The sequence below is a fragment of the Medicago truncatula genome, chromosome 5, assembly GCF_003473485.1.
Source record: "Medicago truncatula cultivar Jemalong A17 chromosome 5, MtrunA17r5.0-ANR, whole genome shotgun sequence".
Classification (NCBI taxonomy): Eukaryota; Viridiplantae; Streptophyta; class Magnoliopsida; order Fabales; family Fabaceae; genus Medicago; species Medicago truncatula.
The window spans coordinates 37,741,759-37,761,642 of record NC_053046.1 but is presented as its reverse complement, the minus strand read 5'-3'; the positions used below and the strand labels follow the sequence as shown (position 1 = coordinate 37,761,642).

The following is a 19,884-nucleotide window of genomic DNA, read 5'->3' as shown; positions in this document are numbered from 1 at the left end:
TTGCATTCCTCATTGGATTATAAAATCTGAAAAGTTCTTTAACAGTTAGAACCTAGAGCACCTTGAAGATGTTTGTGTATTCTCTGTAAAACTAAATTTTAGATTTTATAATCTGAAACCCTTTTAGTCATTTCGGATTATATAATCTGAAATGTGTCCAACAACCCAGAAAAGTCTAACTTTGTAGTAAAAGAGATATATTTCAGATTATATAATCCAGAATGTCATAAAACATTTCAGATTATATAATCTGAAATGTATCAGTAAGGGACAAAACCTTGTTTTTTGGTTGAGACATGCATATGGTAAAAAATTGATTTCAAATGATATAAACATGGTACAAAATAAATACTTACATTAAAAATGATAAGAAACAACACAATTTTCAAACATTAAATTTAAAACTAAAATTATCCAAAGGTTACAAACCAAGTGTTCAGACATAAAATTCAAAATTAATGATTATCCAAAGGATACAACACCATAAAACTAAAAGTAAGCCCTACCATCCCCACCCCCAATAGCACGCCTACGGCAATAAACCTGCTCCCTATGAACCTCCTCCAGGATTGCTTCCAAATGACACCATTGTTCAGACCCTTGCTCCCCCACACCAATGGCCATTATGACATAGACATGGTCTCTGATACGACCCAACTTTTCGGTCAGCACAAGTACCCTTGTTCTCCATCCTGCTCACCATCAATCTTATAAAGGATCTCCTGCTTGGGTGGCCTCGGGACATGAACAACCTCGTCCGGAAGAATGGTATGTGGATGTGAGATAGAATAAAACCATCTGATGTATCCTTGTGACGTCTCCACACCAGTCATAGCTGCGAGCACAAAGTACTAAGGTGTCAGCATATGATCAACATGGTGCGCATAACGAAAGATTATCTCCGTTAAGATCGTCCGAGGAGATGCATTCTCGCATGAATGTCTGGGGATGGTCTGAACATACCCAAATTGGAAAAGCACCCGCTCCGGCAGATATCTCACCCTACGAGAACTGTATCTGAGCCATCCAGAGTAAAGGTCGACTCACTCGAACAGACGTGTCTGATGGTGTTCAATATACGAGGACATGATAACACCTGCCAGATCTAGCTGATCTAAATGCTTTTTGTATTTGTCTGGTAAAGACAAACCCCTAATTAAGCAATAGATGCATCAAGGCACATGGATGTTGATGGTCCAAATATCCACTTCATGCATCTCTGACGCCCATACCCTTGAAGTGCTTAAAGACCCAAGCTTGCAACAAAATCAACAACATATAAATATAAAAACAATTAAGACATCTAGATGAATAAACAGGCAGTCCATTATTATTTATTTACTTATACCTGCACTAAAGATAAGTATCCTCACAGATATTTAGTCTTATAATGGTAGACATTGTTAAGTTTTTTGTACAGGTGTGTAAGTGCATCAGTTCCCCATGCATAATATCACTTGTAATAATAAAAAAAAGTATATAATATTTTGACTATAATGTAGGAATTTGGTTAAGGACCGAGATGTGAAAATTGGCTATTTTTAGTTTACACGTGTAAATATTACTCCATCCGTTTCAAAATACATGTCCATTTTAGAAAAATTGCAGTAATCAAGAAACCAAATAAATTTTGTTATTTTTGATGAAAATATGTGTGTGTTTTCTATAATACCTTTAACCATTTATTATTTCATTTTATTTTTTTCTCTCTCTACAATAAATATGCAAGGGTATTATTGACAAGACAATACTTAATGTTGCATTGAAACTTGAAAGTGACAAGTATTGTGAAACAAAATTATTCTCTAAAATGGACAAGTATTATGAAACGGAGGGAGTACTAACTAATTTTGACTATAATGTAATTATGATCAATAATATTTTTGTGACGAGTATATTAAATGTGTAAGAGAATCATCCAATTTAATTTGATTCAGTCATGTGATTCAACAAATTTGTTGAATTACACGACTAAATCAAATTAAATTGGATGGCCGTGTAATTTAATGTATTTTACATGACTAAGTCAAATTAAATTGGATGACCGTGTAATTTAATGTATTTTACATGACTAAGTCGCCAGTGGCGGATCTTGATTTATTTTCTTAGGGGTACCAAACAGTTATGGAATATATATTAAAATGATTCAAATAATAGCAATAGAAGTCAAGTGCTCTAGTGGTATGTATTGCTTCAAAAATACCTGGTTGGTGCAGGTTTGAGTGCCATGTGGGACGTTATTTTTTGGATAAAAGATTAAAAATACATCAGAATATAAAAAAAGACACTTTCAAAGGGTTGAACATGCGACTTTCAACATATAGAGGCACCACTACAACCACTGAGAATTTATTATAAGTATGGGCATAATGCTATCAATATAGTAAATTCAGGGGATGCCATGACACCTGTCTGCCCTTGAGAAGATCTGCCCCTGTAAGTCGCGATTTATAACTTTTTTTTTTTTTATAAATTGAAAACATGAGAACGGATCCCCGACCCGGTTATTGTTGGTTCAAGAGATTAGGCATCAAGGGTTGTCAATTCCACAAGCACTATTTTTTTTAAGCAATGATGGGGTGCATAGGAGTTTCCTACCGCAACACCCAAATCATATATTAAGAAAGAAAAAAGTATAAAATAAAGGGGGACATAAACCGAAATTCTCTCAATAAAAATAAACCGAAACTCTGAACGACGAAAAAAAGAAAACAAAAAAAAATCAAATCTTCAGTTGTAAATCTTTGAGAGCACCTACCCTAAACAAGTAGCATAATTCCCTTTTTTAGCTTCAACCTGGAGCTTTTGCTTCATTCAATTTATCCTAATTTATGCTACCCCATGATTCCATAAGTACTATTAAGCTATAGTAACAAATAGCTAACATAAAACAGAGACATCAATCCTAATCCTAATAAATTGAAATCTACTTATTTGTAAGGGAGACGAGAAACTAGTTCCAGAAGCCATGCAAGCAAACACATCCACGTAGACAATGTAACAGCCTAATAAATTTATGATTTTTTGACCCTTTTTTTTTCTTCTTAAATAAATAATTAATTTTAAGATATATTAATTCTAAACTATTTCCTTTTTATATATGTATACCATTATAAATGCATGTATACAAGTGTGTGTACAAATATTTAATACCATTTATATTTGATAAGACTTCTAAAATAAAATATTAAATGAGTCTTGATAATTTTTATTTTTTTCTTCTTATAAATATGACTCACTATTTGTAAATTGAATTAGAGAATAGGATGATGGTGGCAAGAAATATGATCAAAATATATTGAATAAACCATCAATTTAATTATATACTATCATTTTCTCCCTAATTTTGTCCAAAAATCATACAAATATACTAAGTAATTTCCCTAAAAAAAAAAAAAAAAGTAGTCCCCTAAACTATATAAAATATACACATTTAGTCCTTAGAGTTTATAAAAACTGGTCAACTTAGACGCCCTAATATCTTAATAGTAGAGATCAATTAAATCGACAAATTTCATATGCTTTTAGGGGCTAAATTAGAGAGAGTGATGGTTTATTAAATTCTTCTCTATTTGTATTTTTGAGTGTGTAGATGAATCATTGTTGTCATCAATAAACATGTGCTTTATACACTTAAAAAAATCAAAACATCTAATTTATTGTAAAAATAAACTTCTAATTCATTTTAAGAAGGGACTAAGGGAAGATAATTCCTACTCAATTTTTGTATGCAACTTGAATCGAAGTTAATTAATTATTCCTAACTCTTTGTCTATAAACCACATGCATAATTTAGGGACTAGATTGTGAAATCAAACAACCCGCATTCAAGACCTATAATGAGATGCAATACACATGTGTGTGCATACATGTGCACACTAATAATATAGAACTTCTCACTTTCCCCTTTAAAATTGATGTTTTGAAGTGGAATGAATTGAATTAGGTATAGAAAATTAACATAGAAATATATGAAAGTTATCACTTTTTTTTTTTATTTTTTTTTTAATAAAAATGGGGGGAGGAGACATTATTATTAAAAACAACGGTATTATTTCTTAAAAAAAAAAAAAAACGGTATTATTAACCATTTTACTTCTGGTTGAGATTTGACATTTGAAGTTACAAAGTTGAGTTTTTACATCAAACGGTACTTTACGATTACAAAGTTATCTTAAAACATTATGGAAAATAAGCCCTTGCTTGAGCAACTCAAAATATCTAGGTTAGACAAAAACTCAACAAAGATGAGGCCAAAAGCTTGCCAAAGGTAAGTTGAGGATGAACAATCTCTAATACAACGACGAAGTGATTCCTCAGAAGGAGCAAAGTTCCGATGATTTATAAGAGACATGGTAGGGGACATGGTTGTTATAAGCCAGCCTAACAAGAAATTTGATTTTTTCTGGTAGACGAAGGTGCCAAATCCAAGACCAAGATATGGTGGCGGCATTTGCCCCATGCTTTTACAAGAACCAAGAAAAACCAGCTCTAGTTCTTGCAACTCTTTCAATTACAAGTGAAATCTATTGTAATATTTCCTTATACAAATTCAATTCTTTTCTTTTTTCAGATTCATTTTCCTATCTTTAATTTAGAAATAAGACAGCAATGACAATGATGTATATATGATCATCAATCAAATACTAACTACCCGGATGCTACGTTCATTTATAAAGGGGTACAAATTTGACCAAAAATTAAGTAAATTTGATACAAACAATTATTTGATAGGCAGTACAGTGAGCTGGTTGTGATTCATTTAATTTGTTGAGCAAGTTTGTTATACTATCCCCTAAAAAAAACATTGTTATACTGTGGAAAGAATAACGAAAGTTATTTTCTATTTGATTTGATTTGATAGTATAATTATTGTTATTTGACATTTTTGATTATTGTTGTTATACCAATTATTGCATTGATGCTTTAATAAATGTCTAGATGTAACAATAAAGAGACCAATATTAGAGACTCATTAAGATATTATAACTTCAGAAATTAATTTTAGATACCGATTGTGTTTGGATAAACGGTAGAGACTAGAGAGTAATTCAAGTGATTTAAACATGGAGAAGTGGGGTATCTGGGGTTCGAACCCCAACCAATACATATTTTATGTATTGTCCATACCCACTAAGCTAAATTCACGATAATTCAAGTGATTGAATTTAGATATTATCAATTTTTGTTTTATTTTTTGCGGTATCTTCTACCTACGACCAACCGTGGAGATTGATTTCTTTTGAGAACTTGAAGCACATTATTTAATAGTATTCTCTTGCAAATGGTGGATATCTATATGCATGAACCGTTAATATTGAATACATTAGTTCATAAGTTATAGTTTAATTGATAAAAATGTCAAAATTGTTGGATAAGATATCAAGTTATGATGGGAATTCGAATTTCAACCGTCCCCTCTACTTATATGTATGAGTTTCAAAAGTTATTTGTTATTTTGTCTATCTATAAAAATTAAAAAATTTAAATAAACTATTATTAAAAGAAGGATAGGATGCATGACCATATGGAGCAAAGACTTATGTATGAAGTCACATGTCTAAATTTAAAGCATTTAGGAACACTTATATAAATAAAATAAAAAGTAAAATGAGAACACTCAATTTTTTTTCTTTTTATTGAAGTGTTTAAAGCATTCATGTGTGTAAACCTAAGTAATTAATATTTGTATTTACTGATTTTTCAAATTTTGTAAATTAGTTGGCCTGCAATTTTAGTCAAAAGAGTAACAAGTGGCACCCATGTACATGATTTGAATTCTTGTTAGGATCCAATTTTTCTGCACTAAAGTGATTTTTACTAGAGTTGCAAATAACTAGTTAGTTATCATTACACGTGTAAACTAAAAATAGCCAATTTTCACATCTCAGTCCATAACCAAATTCCTACATTATAGTCAAAATCTTATAATACACATAATTTTTTATTATTTATTAAAAATGATATTACCTTAAGACTAGTTCTAATTAGTCTAACAAGCAAACACGTTCCTAACCATAACTTTAATTTCTCCAAAAATAGTAAACAAACTCTCTTTAAATTCTCAACATTCACTCATCTAACAAGCTAGCATAGCATATTCTCAACATTCTCAACAATCTCAACAAAAGTAGTGAAAAAAAGTAAGTAACAATATCAATATGGCAATGAATGCAAAAACAATGATTGTGTTTGGTTTTGGAATGCTTCTTGTAACATTTTGGTGCATGAAAGTAACTGAAGCACATGATGCTGCACATGCTGGATGTAACAGCAAACATTCAGATGCAGGTGAAGAATGCACAGATGAAGATGATTCTCTTGGATTATATTCTGATGTTGATGACACTTTTAGAACTGCAAAGAAACATATTAAAGCTCATATTCATGAAGGAATGGTTGGTGATCATGATGATTCTCCTGATGTTGCACACAACAATGTTAATGTGTTGGGACATTGATTTGTTTGGATCATGATGATGATGGTGTTTGAGGAGAGGTTTTTTTCTGCAAGTGATGAGTTGGGTTTAATTTAGAATAATCAGTTGCATTTAGTTGCAAATCTTAGAGTTCCATTTTTGATGTGTTTTTTGTTTTGTTTCCCATCTTTATTGTTATGCAGAATTCATTTTAATTTAGTTAAATTCCATTTATTTTTGCCTAAGAAGTTTATATATTCAACAAAAAAAAAGAAGTGATCATAACAAGTATGCTTAATTACATATGTTTTCCCAACTATAGAAGTATACTTTGAATTTGTCACAAAAAACATACAATTTTGTCTTATAATTAATAAGACCTATCAAACATGTATCATATCCGGATAAGATTTGTGTCTTTTTTATTTGGTAATTTGAAAAGTATGTTATAAAGGTAATTTAAATCGTTACGGAATATATATTCTGAGTACATGTTAGAAACTATCCAACACGAATTGGTATCAGATACATATCAGACACCAATACTCGTCCATTTTAAAGAATATATGCGTCGAGTAAAGTTTGATCCGTAAAAAATAATTTAGTTGGTCAGCTCATGATCTTGTGAGTTGTGTCCTAGTTTAACTTGGCTAAGAATATTATTTATTACTTCACCTGGGTAGGGTTTGTCCCAAATAGAACTCCATGGCCAATCTTTTCAGCTGGTTGCTATTTCTAATAACCATACTTTCACTTTTTTTGGGGAACATACTTTAACTTTAAGATCTGCTCACCATCTTATGATCGAGAAAAATGTTGTGTACACCCTTTATGATGCATACACTTTGAGATAAAGAAAAAAGTTGTAATAAACACAAAATTGATCATCAAATAATTAAACTACATATCTTAAAATAATGTTAAGCTCACCGAGTGATTTGTAAAAATTAATAAACAATAGACCAAAAAAATTCTATTTGTATTTTTGGGAAATTGACGTTGCAAATGAGCAAGTTGTTAGATGCAAAATGATCATTCGGTATTATCTATCCTAGATATTTTATGTTCCTTCGGTACAAGACTGTTACTTTTCGTGGCTACCCATGTCCATGAGAAGATACGAGAAGATCTTTCTTTTATGGTGGCCGGGATTTGAACCTCTGAGTTACGAGAACATCAATGAGAAAATCTGCCCATGTATTCATTCATTAATTAAAAAACAACAACAATGATTGGTTCAACCGATAAGAATTTGATTCATTCAAAAGCTAATACGTCATAAAGAGAAAAAAAAATTAATTGGGAAAGAGAACCGATTTTGTGTTCTCATCAAATTATTCGATAGAAATTAATCACCACTAAAAAAATTTCACATATCAGTAATTTCTATTAATAAACAATAAGAACTTTGAGAAGTGGCAAAAAGAAAAAAAATCCATTTTGATCAGAAAAGGTATATGATTAAAACAGAAGCCAGCTTCAAGTTTCATATAAAATACCTTTAAACAAATAAAGTTCAAGCATTACAAATTTTTGGAAGCTAAGATTAAAAAATGGTGACATCTTTTGGTCGTTTAATAATGTGCATTGATTAGTCCTTTTGGAGGGATAAATGTTGTACTTTTTCCTCTATTGGCTAAAAATTCAATCAAAATCGAATTAAATAATTAATCGGTGAAACTTCTCATCCAAACTATAAACATTAGTTTCATTTTTAAATTTACCATTCAAACTTCATTATTACACTTTTTACCATATTGAGGTTGGGAGATAATTTCACTACCAAAACAAAAAACACATTTTTTCTGTAACTTTGACAAGAAAATCAATTCTGAAAAAGTATCACAGAAAAACCCATCCAGCCAACTATTGCACGCATTAGTTCAAGGTCATCGCGCTTCTCCGCAGAAATCAATATTTTCAAACAAACACTTAATGTGGTGGTCGCTTGCCGCAGCCAAATTTTGCAAAAGACAGAAATGATCTAATTTTGTATACTTTTATAATAGAATTTGTAGCATAAAAGAACTGGATAATGTTTAGTGCACAATGCCCCACTAAAAGATGCTGTACTCAATACTACAACCATAGTGATTGACAACTAAGAAAATATTTGAAATGAAAATGAGAAAAAGAACTATAGAATTGACAAGTTCCACTTATGATTATAGCACCTTGACATGAAACATGGCAAACTTGGTGTACCTTAACACAAAGCCAAAAATCGTCAAGTAGCTTAATCACACATAGGTGTTGCTGCTGGTTAGAGAATCAAGATCCATCCATCTGAATATCAGTAACATTAGGATTAGATGGATTTGTATTAAAAGGACTATTTCCAGTGACATTCTGACCGGCACCGAATGTGAAATTGGTAGGAGCTATGTCAGAGGGTGCTCGGGAGAAAATTGAAGGAGTTGTAGTGCAGCCGAAGGCAGGAAGTGGAGCTATATCATTTGTCTTTGGGAAGCCAAAGCTAAGATGTGGCCCTGCTGCAGGTGAGAAAACAACAGGCAGCTGCAGACTGCTTCCCACTGATCCAAATAGCTTTTTTTCGTACTCCTGTAGTTGCTGGTGGGCACCTGCATTAATAAAATATGGATGGATTCAGAAAGATGGGGTTCAATAATCACAGTTAAAAGCAACCAAAGCCTGAAATGATTCACTCTGATCATCACACAAATTTTAACGGGTTTGGCTCGTTTAAAGTGAGGAATCATAGATGAGCTGAAGAAATATTAATCCTTGATGATTTTTACGACACGCTTTAAAGGAATCAAACCCTTTCAACAAGTGTTTACTGTTACTACCAAAATCACATTTGTATTCCATTATAGTAATATAGTACTTCCATCGCTAAATATAAGACTCAAGAAATTCTTCTGTTATAGAACTCCTTTCATATTTTAAACATTCAACCACATCAAATTTCTTTACTATCCCCAGTTATTTTTAAATCTCTTATAAACCATTAATAAAAACTATGACTAAAAAACAAATTTAATACTACCAATTTTCATACCTTCAGACAATTCAACGGCAGGTCTACGTTCCTTTACCCACTGATAACTCTGTGTTAGTCTCCATCCTCTAGACTTCATCAGGTAGCCAATCACAACAGCTGGGGACCTACCAGAGATACATACATGTAACTCAGAGAGAACTACAATATTATATACTACCTAATATTGCCACTGCATCCCAATTTGCAAGACTGGTGTCAACTATAATAATTATTCTTTTAATGTTGTTTGCGCCATCACTAACTAATTCAATCTAATTAGTGTCAAATGTCACTGCCATGCTTCTAGTTATATCATATCATATATTGGAGCAATATCTTACCTACTCTTTCCTGACATGCAATGAACCAGAACACGCTCCTTGTCCCTCTCACATTGCTCTGCAGAATAATAATGCAGCATTGGTTTTGATTTCAATGAAGGAACAGTGTATAAAAGAGACACTTAGTTTCTAAATCACGAACAAGAACATTGTGAATGAAAAGATACATTATTAAAGATCAATGCTATCAATTATGGATGAAAACAAATGAAGATACTAACTGATGTTTCAGCAGCATGTCTTATAAAAATTGTAAAACAACTACAAGTTATAAAGGCACCTTTAGCATTGATCAAGACATGTAAATTTTTAGCAGAGAAAAAGGAACATACCCAGAAACTGGTTTGCTTCCTCAAATTGGAAACTTTTGTCATCTGGGAGGCAGTGATAGGTAAATGAGTTCTTGTAGAGATTTTGACAAGAAGGGACAGTCTGCACAAACAGGAAATGCAAAGATATATCAAAATAAACACTCAAGAAGTTTGTAAGAGCAGATTCCAAGTACAACCTCCAAGGAACAAAAGAAATAAAGTGGCCATTATCAGTCAAATTCCGCAAAGAACAATTATGTTGAGCTTTTCAAACACGGAGTTTCTATAACATGCAGAGTGGAAAGAACGCCACACCAAAACACATTATAGAATTTAACTTATTTGTTCTATTTTTTTATACCACCACCCATCCAAAATAACTCTCTTCCCACAAACAAACAGACAGAAATTAAGTTATAAGTTCCATTTCATTTTTCACTCAAAATACCTAAACCAGTCCAGCCACTTCAGTGTTGTCAATCGCAGATCACAAAAAATTGAGGTTTGTTTAAATTTTGCTACGCTAGATTGCGATAGTGCTGTTATAGCCATTAGTTAATAATAAATTGTACTAAATAGTATATTGTGGAACAAAAGCGACTGTTCAAATTCAGCTGCACAGTAAGGCAGCTATTTGACAACACAGAAATCGATTCACCAAAGATACAATATCAATCCCATTTGTCCTTGATCCTTGTATATACATTTAGTAGGCCAAATTAACCTAACAATGTGCCTTTTGTGAGAAAAATTAGTTTACAAGATCCCTAGCATAGGAGATAATATGACTGACAAAATCCACATTGTAGGACCTCACTCCGAACAAATTTGTGTCAATTAGAGGTTTGATATGATCAATGTGGTCAAATAGCGGCCTTTTGTTGCTAAATAGCGTCTATAGCAGAATTTAATCAAACCCTATTTCGCACACAATTTAATACAGAATGTTGTCAAGTAGCGGCTATAGCATAATTTGATTAAACTCTATTTTCCGCAATCCACGGTTAACAACATTAAATATAGCAGAATTTGATCAAACTCAATTTTCCGGGATCCACGGTTGACAACACTAAATCTAAAACAATCCACAACAATCCAAATGCATAAACGCAATCTCACCACATTAGACCAATCAAGAAACCCATAAATTCACTACAAAATATCAAAAAACATGCTAGCAGAATTTGATCAAACCATATTTTCCACGACCCACAATTCACAATGCTAAATCTAAAACAATACACAACAATCCAAATGCACACGCAATCCCGCCACATTAAACCAATCAAAACACCCATATTTTCATAACAAAACATCAAAAAACAAACATCATCATCATCACAAAAAGGCCATTGAATAAACACAATCTGAATTATCAATTCAAAGAAATATAATATAAAAAGCCAAAACAAAACATAGTGTAGTGGACTTTAAAACAACAACAACCAAGCCTTATCTCACTAAGTGGGGTCGGCTACATGGATCAAATTATACCGTAATGATCTAATACAAACCATATTTGGATGCAACTCATTAATCTCTAAGTGTAGCGGAATTTGAACGAATTAATATTTGTCAAATAGTGATTATGGCATTGCGGCGTATCAGAATTTGATCAAACCCTATTTTCGGCGATCCATAATTGACAACCCTAAATCTAAAACAATACACAACAAACCAAATGCACAAACACAATCATACCACATTAAACCAATCAACACACACATGATTTCACAACAAAACATAAAAAAACAATCATAAACATCACAAAAAAGCAATCGTTGAATAAACAGAATCTAAATCATCAATCCAATCAATCAAAGAAACATAAATATAAAAACCACGAGTCTTACATTGAGGATACGTGAAATCCCCTGAGTTTTGAGAAGCTCAGACCGTGAAGCATTATCATAGCTTCCCAAGTAAAGAAACTCCGGCAAGATCACAGAAGGAAAAGCACTAACTTGCAACGAAGTTTTCTCCGATCCAATCGGAACACTATGACCACAAATCCCACACACTTCACCTTCTTCAACTTTGTGATAGTGCCCACATACCCCACAAGGGTTTTCCCTCTCTCTTTTCCTCATTATCAAACCGACCCAGATCAAGAAACAACGAGTTTGAATCAAATCAACGCTAAAAATCAAATCTTTTCACGATTCAAAGAACGACCCAGATGAAAAAAAAAAAGATTTTTAGAAGATTAAAGAAAAGGGTTTTGAAGAGGATCAAGAAAGAGGTTAGTTTTGTTGTTTTACAAGGTAGTGAGAAATAAGGTTTGTGTCGTCAATCGTCAATGAAATTATAATGATTTTAATTTGATTGATTGATTGTGATTGTAAATTATAGAGATAGAGATAGAGACGAATGAAAGAAGTGAAAAAACGGTGAAACCTAGTTTTTTGGTTTTTTGTTATTGTGAGTAAAAAAAGATTGAATATTTGAAGGGATTGTTCTAGGTTATGCACGTGAGAGGTGAATGAGTGAATGATCTATGGTTTTTTATAGTCCTAGATCCAGTGTTGTACTTTGTACCAAAACTAGTGTAACACTCAATGTACTTTTAAATTTGAAACAAATAAAGTTTGATATGATTTTAATATAAAGTTTAAATCAAATCTAATTATAATTCTTGAGTCAAATCAATTTTGATTAATTTTATTTTTATTGTGGAAATTACACATGAATATTTATGGTCTTAGAGACATTACTTTTGTAATTTTGATTAATTTTATTTTTATTGTCGTTAAAAAAAAAATTATGACAAAATTAATCATCGTAAATACAATATTCATGGACTTACCGACATTACTTTGTTATGCATAACCATTTGACTTCTATGTAGAGGGTCAACAACCTTTGATTTTAGGAAGTTAAAAGTGTCAAATGCAATGTCATAAAAATATGTTGATCGTTTAGAACAAGTTTACTCATGTTTGGGCAATTTGCTTAAATTATAAGAGTTGTTTGTCCCACCATAAAAGCTCATGTCCCCGATCCCACAAATGGTGAAACACTACTCAAATGTTGACATAAGTGTCAATCTTCAATCAAGCGGGAATAAATACATGATATAGAATTTTTTTCACATTTTAAGTTTAATGTTCATTATGATAGAGATAGATTGCGGTCTTTATTCGAGAAAGCAAACACGTGTTAGTAGACAATAAAGTAAGGTCATCATATGAGTTTTCCTCATTTGTTTAGAGCACTTGCTTAGGTAATTTGGACAATGATTATTTATTTATTTATTTGGTGGAAGGAAAGACTAATGAACAAGGTCTAGCGACATATTTCTCAGAGATTAGAAATTGCTAAAAGACTAACACTAGAAGGGGATAAATCAAAAACTTGCCAAATAAAATGACCTCTAAGAGTAAAAACGCATCCACACAAATGTTAGTTTCACGATAAATATGTGAGACACAAATATTCCATCCGGGAAGATCAAGAGAAATGGCCTCATTAGCAAAAGGCCTAAGACGGGAAGAAGTGAATCTTTTTTGAATCATACAGATAGTATGACTAAAATCAATTTCTAACATAATATTTTCAACTATTTTGAACTAAGGGATAAAGATTGGAGGTCCTCGATTTAAACCCGAGGCGAAGGAGAAACAAATTAATGACTATTAACATTTGCCATTAAAAAAACTCTCCTACATAATGTTTAATTTAGCTACAAATAATTTCTTGAGGAATATAACCTATTTAGGTCTTTGGAAGCTATTTTTCGGAGTCTTTGCAAGCATCAGAATCTTAAGCTTTGGAAGGATGAACGAGAACTGTGTGCAAATGTTGTGGATAGAGCAGACCACCTTATAGAAGATTAAGATTGACAATCTGTTAATATCTCTCAAAGTGGCAACACCCAACAAAATGCTCCTTCAGGCCCGCAAGCAGGGAGCATGATTCCATTGTCTTCCTCCTCAGGTGCAGCAGTTGGTGCGCATTGACAACGACTACAACAAGGTAGAATGAAATGCAATATAGATGCTTCTTTTTCACATGTTTGGAACTGTACAGGTATCAGTGTGTGTGTGTATGATGATGGAGCTTTTGTGTTGGCCAAAATTATGAGTCTATCAACCTTATGCCCCGTCTCTATGGGGGAAGCTTTGGGGTTGTTCTATGGGCCAGAGTGGTTAAGCGACATGCATATGGATAATGTCGAGCGACAGGCATATGTATAATGTCGATTTCGTGGTGGACTCCAAAACAAGAAATGATGCTTATCACTCCAACTTGTTTGATGTTTCAGCGTTCGAACATATTACTAGAGTGCAAAAGGCTTTTTAATTCCAAGTTTACAAACTCCCGGGTCAAATTCAACAAGCGACAAGCAAATGAAGTAGCTCATGCTCTAGCAGGAGAGCCTGCATTATCAGCTAGTCGCACTATTTATTTTAGAGAAATGATATTTGTATAACCATTTTGTGACAACTTTCTGACAACTTTCTCTCTCATACTCACATGATGCTATTATCCTCTCTCTTCCTTTTTCTCTCTCCATTGTTTTCAATCAATAAAAATAGAGAAAAACAAGGTTGTCATCAAAGTTGTCATTAGATGGATGTACAAATATCATTGCTCTTTATTTTAATATTCCCCATTGTATTAACGATATTATTATAAATGAAATGATATAAACATCTTTTCTTTAAAAAAAAAAAAACCTATTTAGGTCTAAATCATTGTTTTGGACCAAATTCATCTAAATTTAGATAACATCTCTAGCGCTGAACTAATTGTAATTACATTACAGTTACAATTCACTGGTTTACAAGAAACAATAATATCAGTAACATTCTTTTTCATAAACTGGTTACATTCTTTCTCTAGGTGCTCATTGATACACGGATAATGGCGCAACTTCTGTCGACTTTGAAAACCTATGTGTACTGTGATTTGAAGCCTTCTGTAAGTGGAACCACTTTTGCTGAAGTCTTGGACTGCAATTCTGATGCAGCTTGACGAATATCCTGCAGTTGAAGTGCTTCTTTTATTCAATGATTTGTTAAAAAAAAGCACTTAACATCATTGCAAAATGCAAAATTAAGGTGGTGCTACTAGAGGTTAATGGTTATGCCCAATGTCAATCGCAAAAAATAACGATTTGTTCAAATTCTGCTATGTTATGGTGTTATAATAGCAATTTGTTCAAAATAGTGCATTGCAGAACAATAACAATTTGTTCAAAATCCATTGCGCAAAAGTACTATAGCGGCCCTATAGCCGCTGTTTGACAACATTGGTTATGCCCTCTCCAAGAGTTTTACATCTAAATCGTATCATGCACATATGACCCATTTGAGGGATGCAAATCTATTGAATTACTATTGAAAGAAAACTATAACAGTACCTCTATATTGTATCTCGATGAAAAATGAGTCAACAGAACTGTTTTGTTGCGAATCCACTGAGCATTTTCAATGAGCTACATAATCAATCATGTTTACAACATCAGGAAGCGTGAAATTGTCAGAGCGTGTATGAAGTTCTAGGTTTTTTTATCTTGAAATGGCATGAGGTGAATTCATACACAGTATGTCATAATCATAATATGGATAATCAGCTATATACTTGGTTGAACTATAATGTAAAAAAAAACTTTAGGTGGCAACAAAAAGCTGTTGATAATAAGATATAGCTTTAAATTGAATGTAGACACTTAAGTAAAACGGGGAAGGGCGTGCGTGAGAGAGGTAAAAATTCATCCTTGTGCGCCTTGGTTTTGTCTACAAAGTAGCCATAAAATAATGAAAGATATCACGTTACCTCAGATATATGGGTATGACCATGTTGGCGTGCATGCTCTACTGTGGTTGAATCATCTAGGAAAGTTGCCTGTTATAATTGTTGACAATTGAATCAATCAAACAATGGTAATAGAGAGGAATAGGGAGGAAATAAGAAATCATGGTCACAACGTTTTAGTCACACGACAACAACTCCAACTGTTATGCCAAGGCTCCCAATTCTTATCCCTAAATTATCAAATCATTCTAACACCATGAACATGAAAACTATAATCTCATTCTTTTTGCTACTTTTGTTTTTCTTTCGAAAGTCTACAATAACTAAGTACAAATGAAAAGGCTCAACAGAAAATTCCCACAGCAACACGTCAACTGGTATACATGAGCCGCTTAAAGGACAAGTCTCCAACTTGAGAGAAAATGTTAAATTATAAATCTGTTTAATTTGTGAAATGAGAAAAACTTGAAGGCTGTTTTCTATAACCTCTTACATGGTGATATATATTAAGATGTTTCCCCATACTTGATTTCTTAACATCTATTTCTATGGATTTCAGGTGATCATGTTGCAACTTTAAGTACGCTAAACTCAGTCAATATTGTAACCATTCTATTAAAAGACTGTGTTGTACCTCGGTTATAAGAACTTTTGCTCTCAATGCATCGGCATTAAGTGGGTCAAGCATAAAATCTGATGTTGTATCCCCAGTGAAGGCTACCTCAGGAGATAATATAGTGTCTGTAATCTAGAAACAACAGTTCATTAAAAATAAAGATAAACAAATTCAAATCAGAATCGAGTTTGCGATATTACAGACCTCAACACCTGACTTTTTTAGTTTCTCAATTTGTTTCCCGTTCAGGTGACTGTATTGTTTCCTCAGCTTTTTCCTGATTGAGTAGACTATATAACCCTGAAAAACATAACTAGGTTTGCATTATGATCCATGTAACCAAGAGATCTGCAAAGCACTATGTTGCTGTCAATGGCAGAAGGCCAAAAATCCGCTGTATAACACACCCAGTCTATGGCGCCGGTATGGTGGGCATCTCTTCACAAATTTCCTATGGCGGTTATAAATTAAAAACATCTGCCGCAGCACCCATTTGACAACATATCCATTGTCACATACATGGACAAAACACAATCATATGTTTCATGGACAAAACACAAGGATGGAATTTCTTAACAAAATTTCAGACTGAAAGTATCTAGCATCACAAGACAATACTAAAGATGAAAACACAATTGTAGCCCAAAACCACTAATTTGGGCCATGGACTTTGTTTGAAAATGCTTTTGCACAAGAAGGTGTGTTCAAATATTGATACCTGGCTTGGTATAACATGTTGTGTTCTGAATGGTCGAACAACAAGGTCATTCCGTATTTCATATGTCTCCCCTGAAATGAAAATTGACAAATCATTTCCTCAAAGATAACCCCTGACCACAAAAGAAAGACAAATGACACATACCGACATCCAAAGCAACCAATTCACAATTCAGTTCAACTTGGCCCAATGTCTTGTGAACGTCAAGCAATTTCTGAACATCGTCTTTGATGCATGGAGGTACAAATACTGTGGGAGGCTTCAAATTATATAAACCACGACTTCCTATATACATTGGCAGCCCTCCCTAAATCATTCAAAATCATCACAAGCTTATATTAAATTTACACTCATCAGTCATACAAAGAAATATAGAATGCTAAAACTCACGAAAAAAAGTACTAGGATGTCAAACAACATTTACAACAATACACAGGGATTAAGAATTTGAAAACCGAAAAGAAAGGCCAGCACTAGATTACCTGAGTTGTACATGATATGATAACCTATCAATGTCAAATCTTTTTAGAACTATAAATAGGCCTTTGTTCTAGTAGAAATAGTTACTTTCTTTACCAAGATCGATAAGAATCTATTATGAATTTGACTTTTCAATCAATAAAAATAGAGAAATCTGCATCTGTAGAGTTCTCTTTGTAGCAGGATTCATACATTGTGGATCTACTATAGGCCTTTCCACGCGAATTTTCATCAATAATCAACATAGAGACAGTTGGGATAAACTTCTCTAGAAACACTTCTGAAACTAAGTGTTAAAAGAATTATCCAATAAATGATATTTTTTCACTACAAAATTTCTTGCATAAGTTGAAGTTAGCTTCTACACCTTAATTTCTTCAAAACCTCTAACATCTACACATATTTCAATAAAATGTACTACATATAAGCTGCATTTCCTTCCTTTATTCATCTAAGTCAAAATTAGCTTCAATGTCTTAAGTTTTTCACTCTTATTTAATCTAAAAGTTAAGAAAAAAAATAGTTTTGTCAAGTTCCTCTACGCTACAATCCAATAGCACTGCTATAGCCTCTATTAATTTAAATCATTATTGGTAGTTACGAAAAGTTGGGAAGTTAAACTTACAATGTGATCAAGATGAGCATGAGTGATAAAAACAAAATTCTGATGAATAGCTCTAGTGGGACATCTTCCAATATCAAAAGCACATTTAAACTCAGGAATAATAATACAAGTCTCATGTCCACCAATTGAAACTCCTTCAATTGAATATCCTTCCAAGTCCAAACCTTTACGTTGAACCTGTGATTTCGCAACTCGGTACTGTTCTTCGTAATCGATTGCTTTGCTTATTTCGGATAAATAACCTGACCCTTTAAGGGAATTGGTTGGGAAGGAAAGTTGTTGTTTTGGAGAGGGAATTGTGTGGTGAAATGGGAAAATTTGTGGGGGTTTGAAGGTGGGGTTTGTGAGAGGAATTTGCATTTGTGTGGTGAAATGGCGAAGGGGGAGAATTGCCATGGATTGGAGAGGTTGAAGGAAGGAAAGGGTTTAAGAGTGGGTTTTGCGAACTGTCTTTGAGACAAGACAGTGATGAATGATTGATGGTTGTGTTGTGTTGTAGGGGAAGATAAGGTTAATGTTTTCTCTTTTAAATTGTTTTTTAAACAAAATATATTTATTTGTAAAAAAAAAAAATGAATATTTTGGAAAACTTATCATTTCCAAATTTTAACAAAATTATATTTTTAATCACATTATGGTTTTTTTAGAATTTTTAAAAAGTTCTTTAATATTTTTTTTAATCTAAAATTTAAAGCTATTAGGATTAGTTTTATTCTAATATATATATTTTTAAAAATAAGGAGGTAACACATAAAAACGTGTGTTTTTGCTAATCAATTCGCATATGAAAAGTGTTCATGGCGACTTATGTGATACAACAAATGGGTAGTGAAATGGCAAAGGTGAAGAGTTGTCATGGGACATTGAGCATAATTGTTTTGTTTAGCGACGTGGTGGCTTATATCATAATTGCGCAATATTTGTGCGATGGAAGCTTCCTCTTAAGAAATGGGTGAAGCTCAACCATGGTGGAACCAGCAAACTAGACATGTAGAAGGCGAAGTGTGGGGGCTTCGTTGTGTGATCATGTTTGTTGGTAGGTTAAGGGCGCATTCACCGTATTGGTGCGGGGGAATAATGTTGTTGGTACCCAAGATGACTAAGCATATGTTAGGATTCACGTCCAGTGAAGGAAAACGTCTGTTCACATTCATTTTTACCATGGTAACAAGAAGCTACAAAGTGTAGCTTCATGAGAAATGCACCTTTGCAATTGGGGTATCCAAGCTTGTGATTGAGAGTGGCCAATGGCACCTGTTGATATGGACACTAGGAGGGATTCTAATTTGTAAACTATTCCCACCTTAGTCAAGCGCATCCAGAGATTCATGAATTTGGAGTGGTAAATTGAAGTTAAAGTTGAGCTCATTAGAACTTATGGATCAAAACCCAACTAAATCCTCACACTCTCATACAATGATCAACCCAATGCTTTATAATATCAAGAAAAATCAAATTCATTTTAAGGTAAACTCATTTTAGAGAAATCAAATTATAAAATGTTTAATGCACTTGTTTAAGTTTTTAAAGAAAGAAACCAATATCCAAACCAAAGTTTTTTTAGACAATAACCACAGTCTAGTTTTTTTTTTTTTTTTTTTTTCCAGTAT

General features: G+C 32.9%; 2 protein-coding genes across 2 annotated transcripts; both read right to left on the bottom strand.

Moving 5' to 3' along the window:
• Positions 1–8,399: 8,399 nt before the first annotated feature.
• LOC11420754 (protein-tyrosine-phosphatase IBR5) lies at positions 8,400–12,541 on the bottom strand. Its single transcript, XM_003616782.4, has 5 exons — positions 11,929–12,541; positions 10,097–10,196; positions 9,765–9,822; positions 9,442–9,548; positions 8,400–9,001 (listed from the first exon to the last, which is right to left on the bottom strand). Exons 1-5 carry the CDS (start codon positions 12,163–12,165, stop codon positions 8,691–8,693), a joined length of 813 nt encoding a protein of 270 aa, XP_003616830.1. The 5' UTR covers positions 12,166–12,541; the 3' UTR covers positions 8,400–8,690.
• A 2,201-nt stretch (positions 12,542–14,742) lies between these two features.
• Positions 14,743–18,777, bottom strand: LOC11431230 (tRNase Z TRZ2, chloroplastic). Its single transcript, XM_003616780.4, has 8 exons — positions 18,275–18,777; positions 17,314–17,476; positions 17,170–17,240; positions 16,656–16,751; positions 16,470–16,583; positions 15,857–15,925; positions 15,441–15,515; positions 14,743–15,060 (listed from the first exon to the last, which is right to left on the bottom strand). Exons 1-8 carry the CDS (start codon positions 18,668–18,670, stop codon positions 14,971–14,973), a joined length of 1,074 nt encoding a protein of 357 aa, XP_003616828.1. The 5' UTR covers positions 18,671–18,777; the 3' UTR covers positions 14,743–14,970.
• Positions 18,778–19,884: the final 1,107 nt, after the last annotated feature.

Excerpts from the sequence above, each read along its gene's own strand:
- LOC11420754 (XM_003616782.4), bottom strand. The coding sequence starts at position 12,165 with ATGAGGAAAAGAGAGAGGGAAAACCCTTGTGGGGTATGTGGGCACTAT. Across the intron at positions 10,197-11,928 it reads GGATTTCACGTATCCTCAAT|ACTGTCCCTTCTTGTCAAAA; the intron begins GTAAGACTCGTG and ends CTGTTTGTGCAG. Across the intron at positions 9,549-9,764 it reads TGCATGTCAGGAAAGAGTAG|GTCCCCAGCTGTTGTGATTG; the intron begins GTAAGATATTGC and ends TATCTCTGGTAG.
- LOC11431230 (XM_003616780.4), bottom strand. The coding sequence starts at position 18,670 with ATGGCAATTCTCCCCCTTCGCCATTTCACCACACAAATGCAAATTCCT. Across the intron at positions 16,752-17,169 it reads AACATGTTATACCAAGCCAG|GGTTATATAGTCTACTCAAT; the intron begins GTATCAATATTT and ends TATGTTTTTCAG. Across the intron at positions 15,926-16,469 it reads CAAAAGTTCTTATAACCGAG|GCAACTTTCCTAGATGATTC; the intron begins GTACAACACAGT and ends CAATTATAACAG.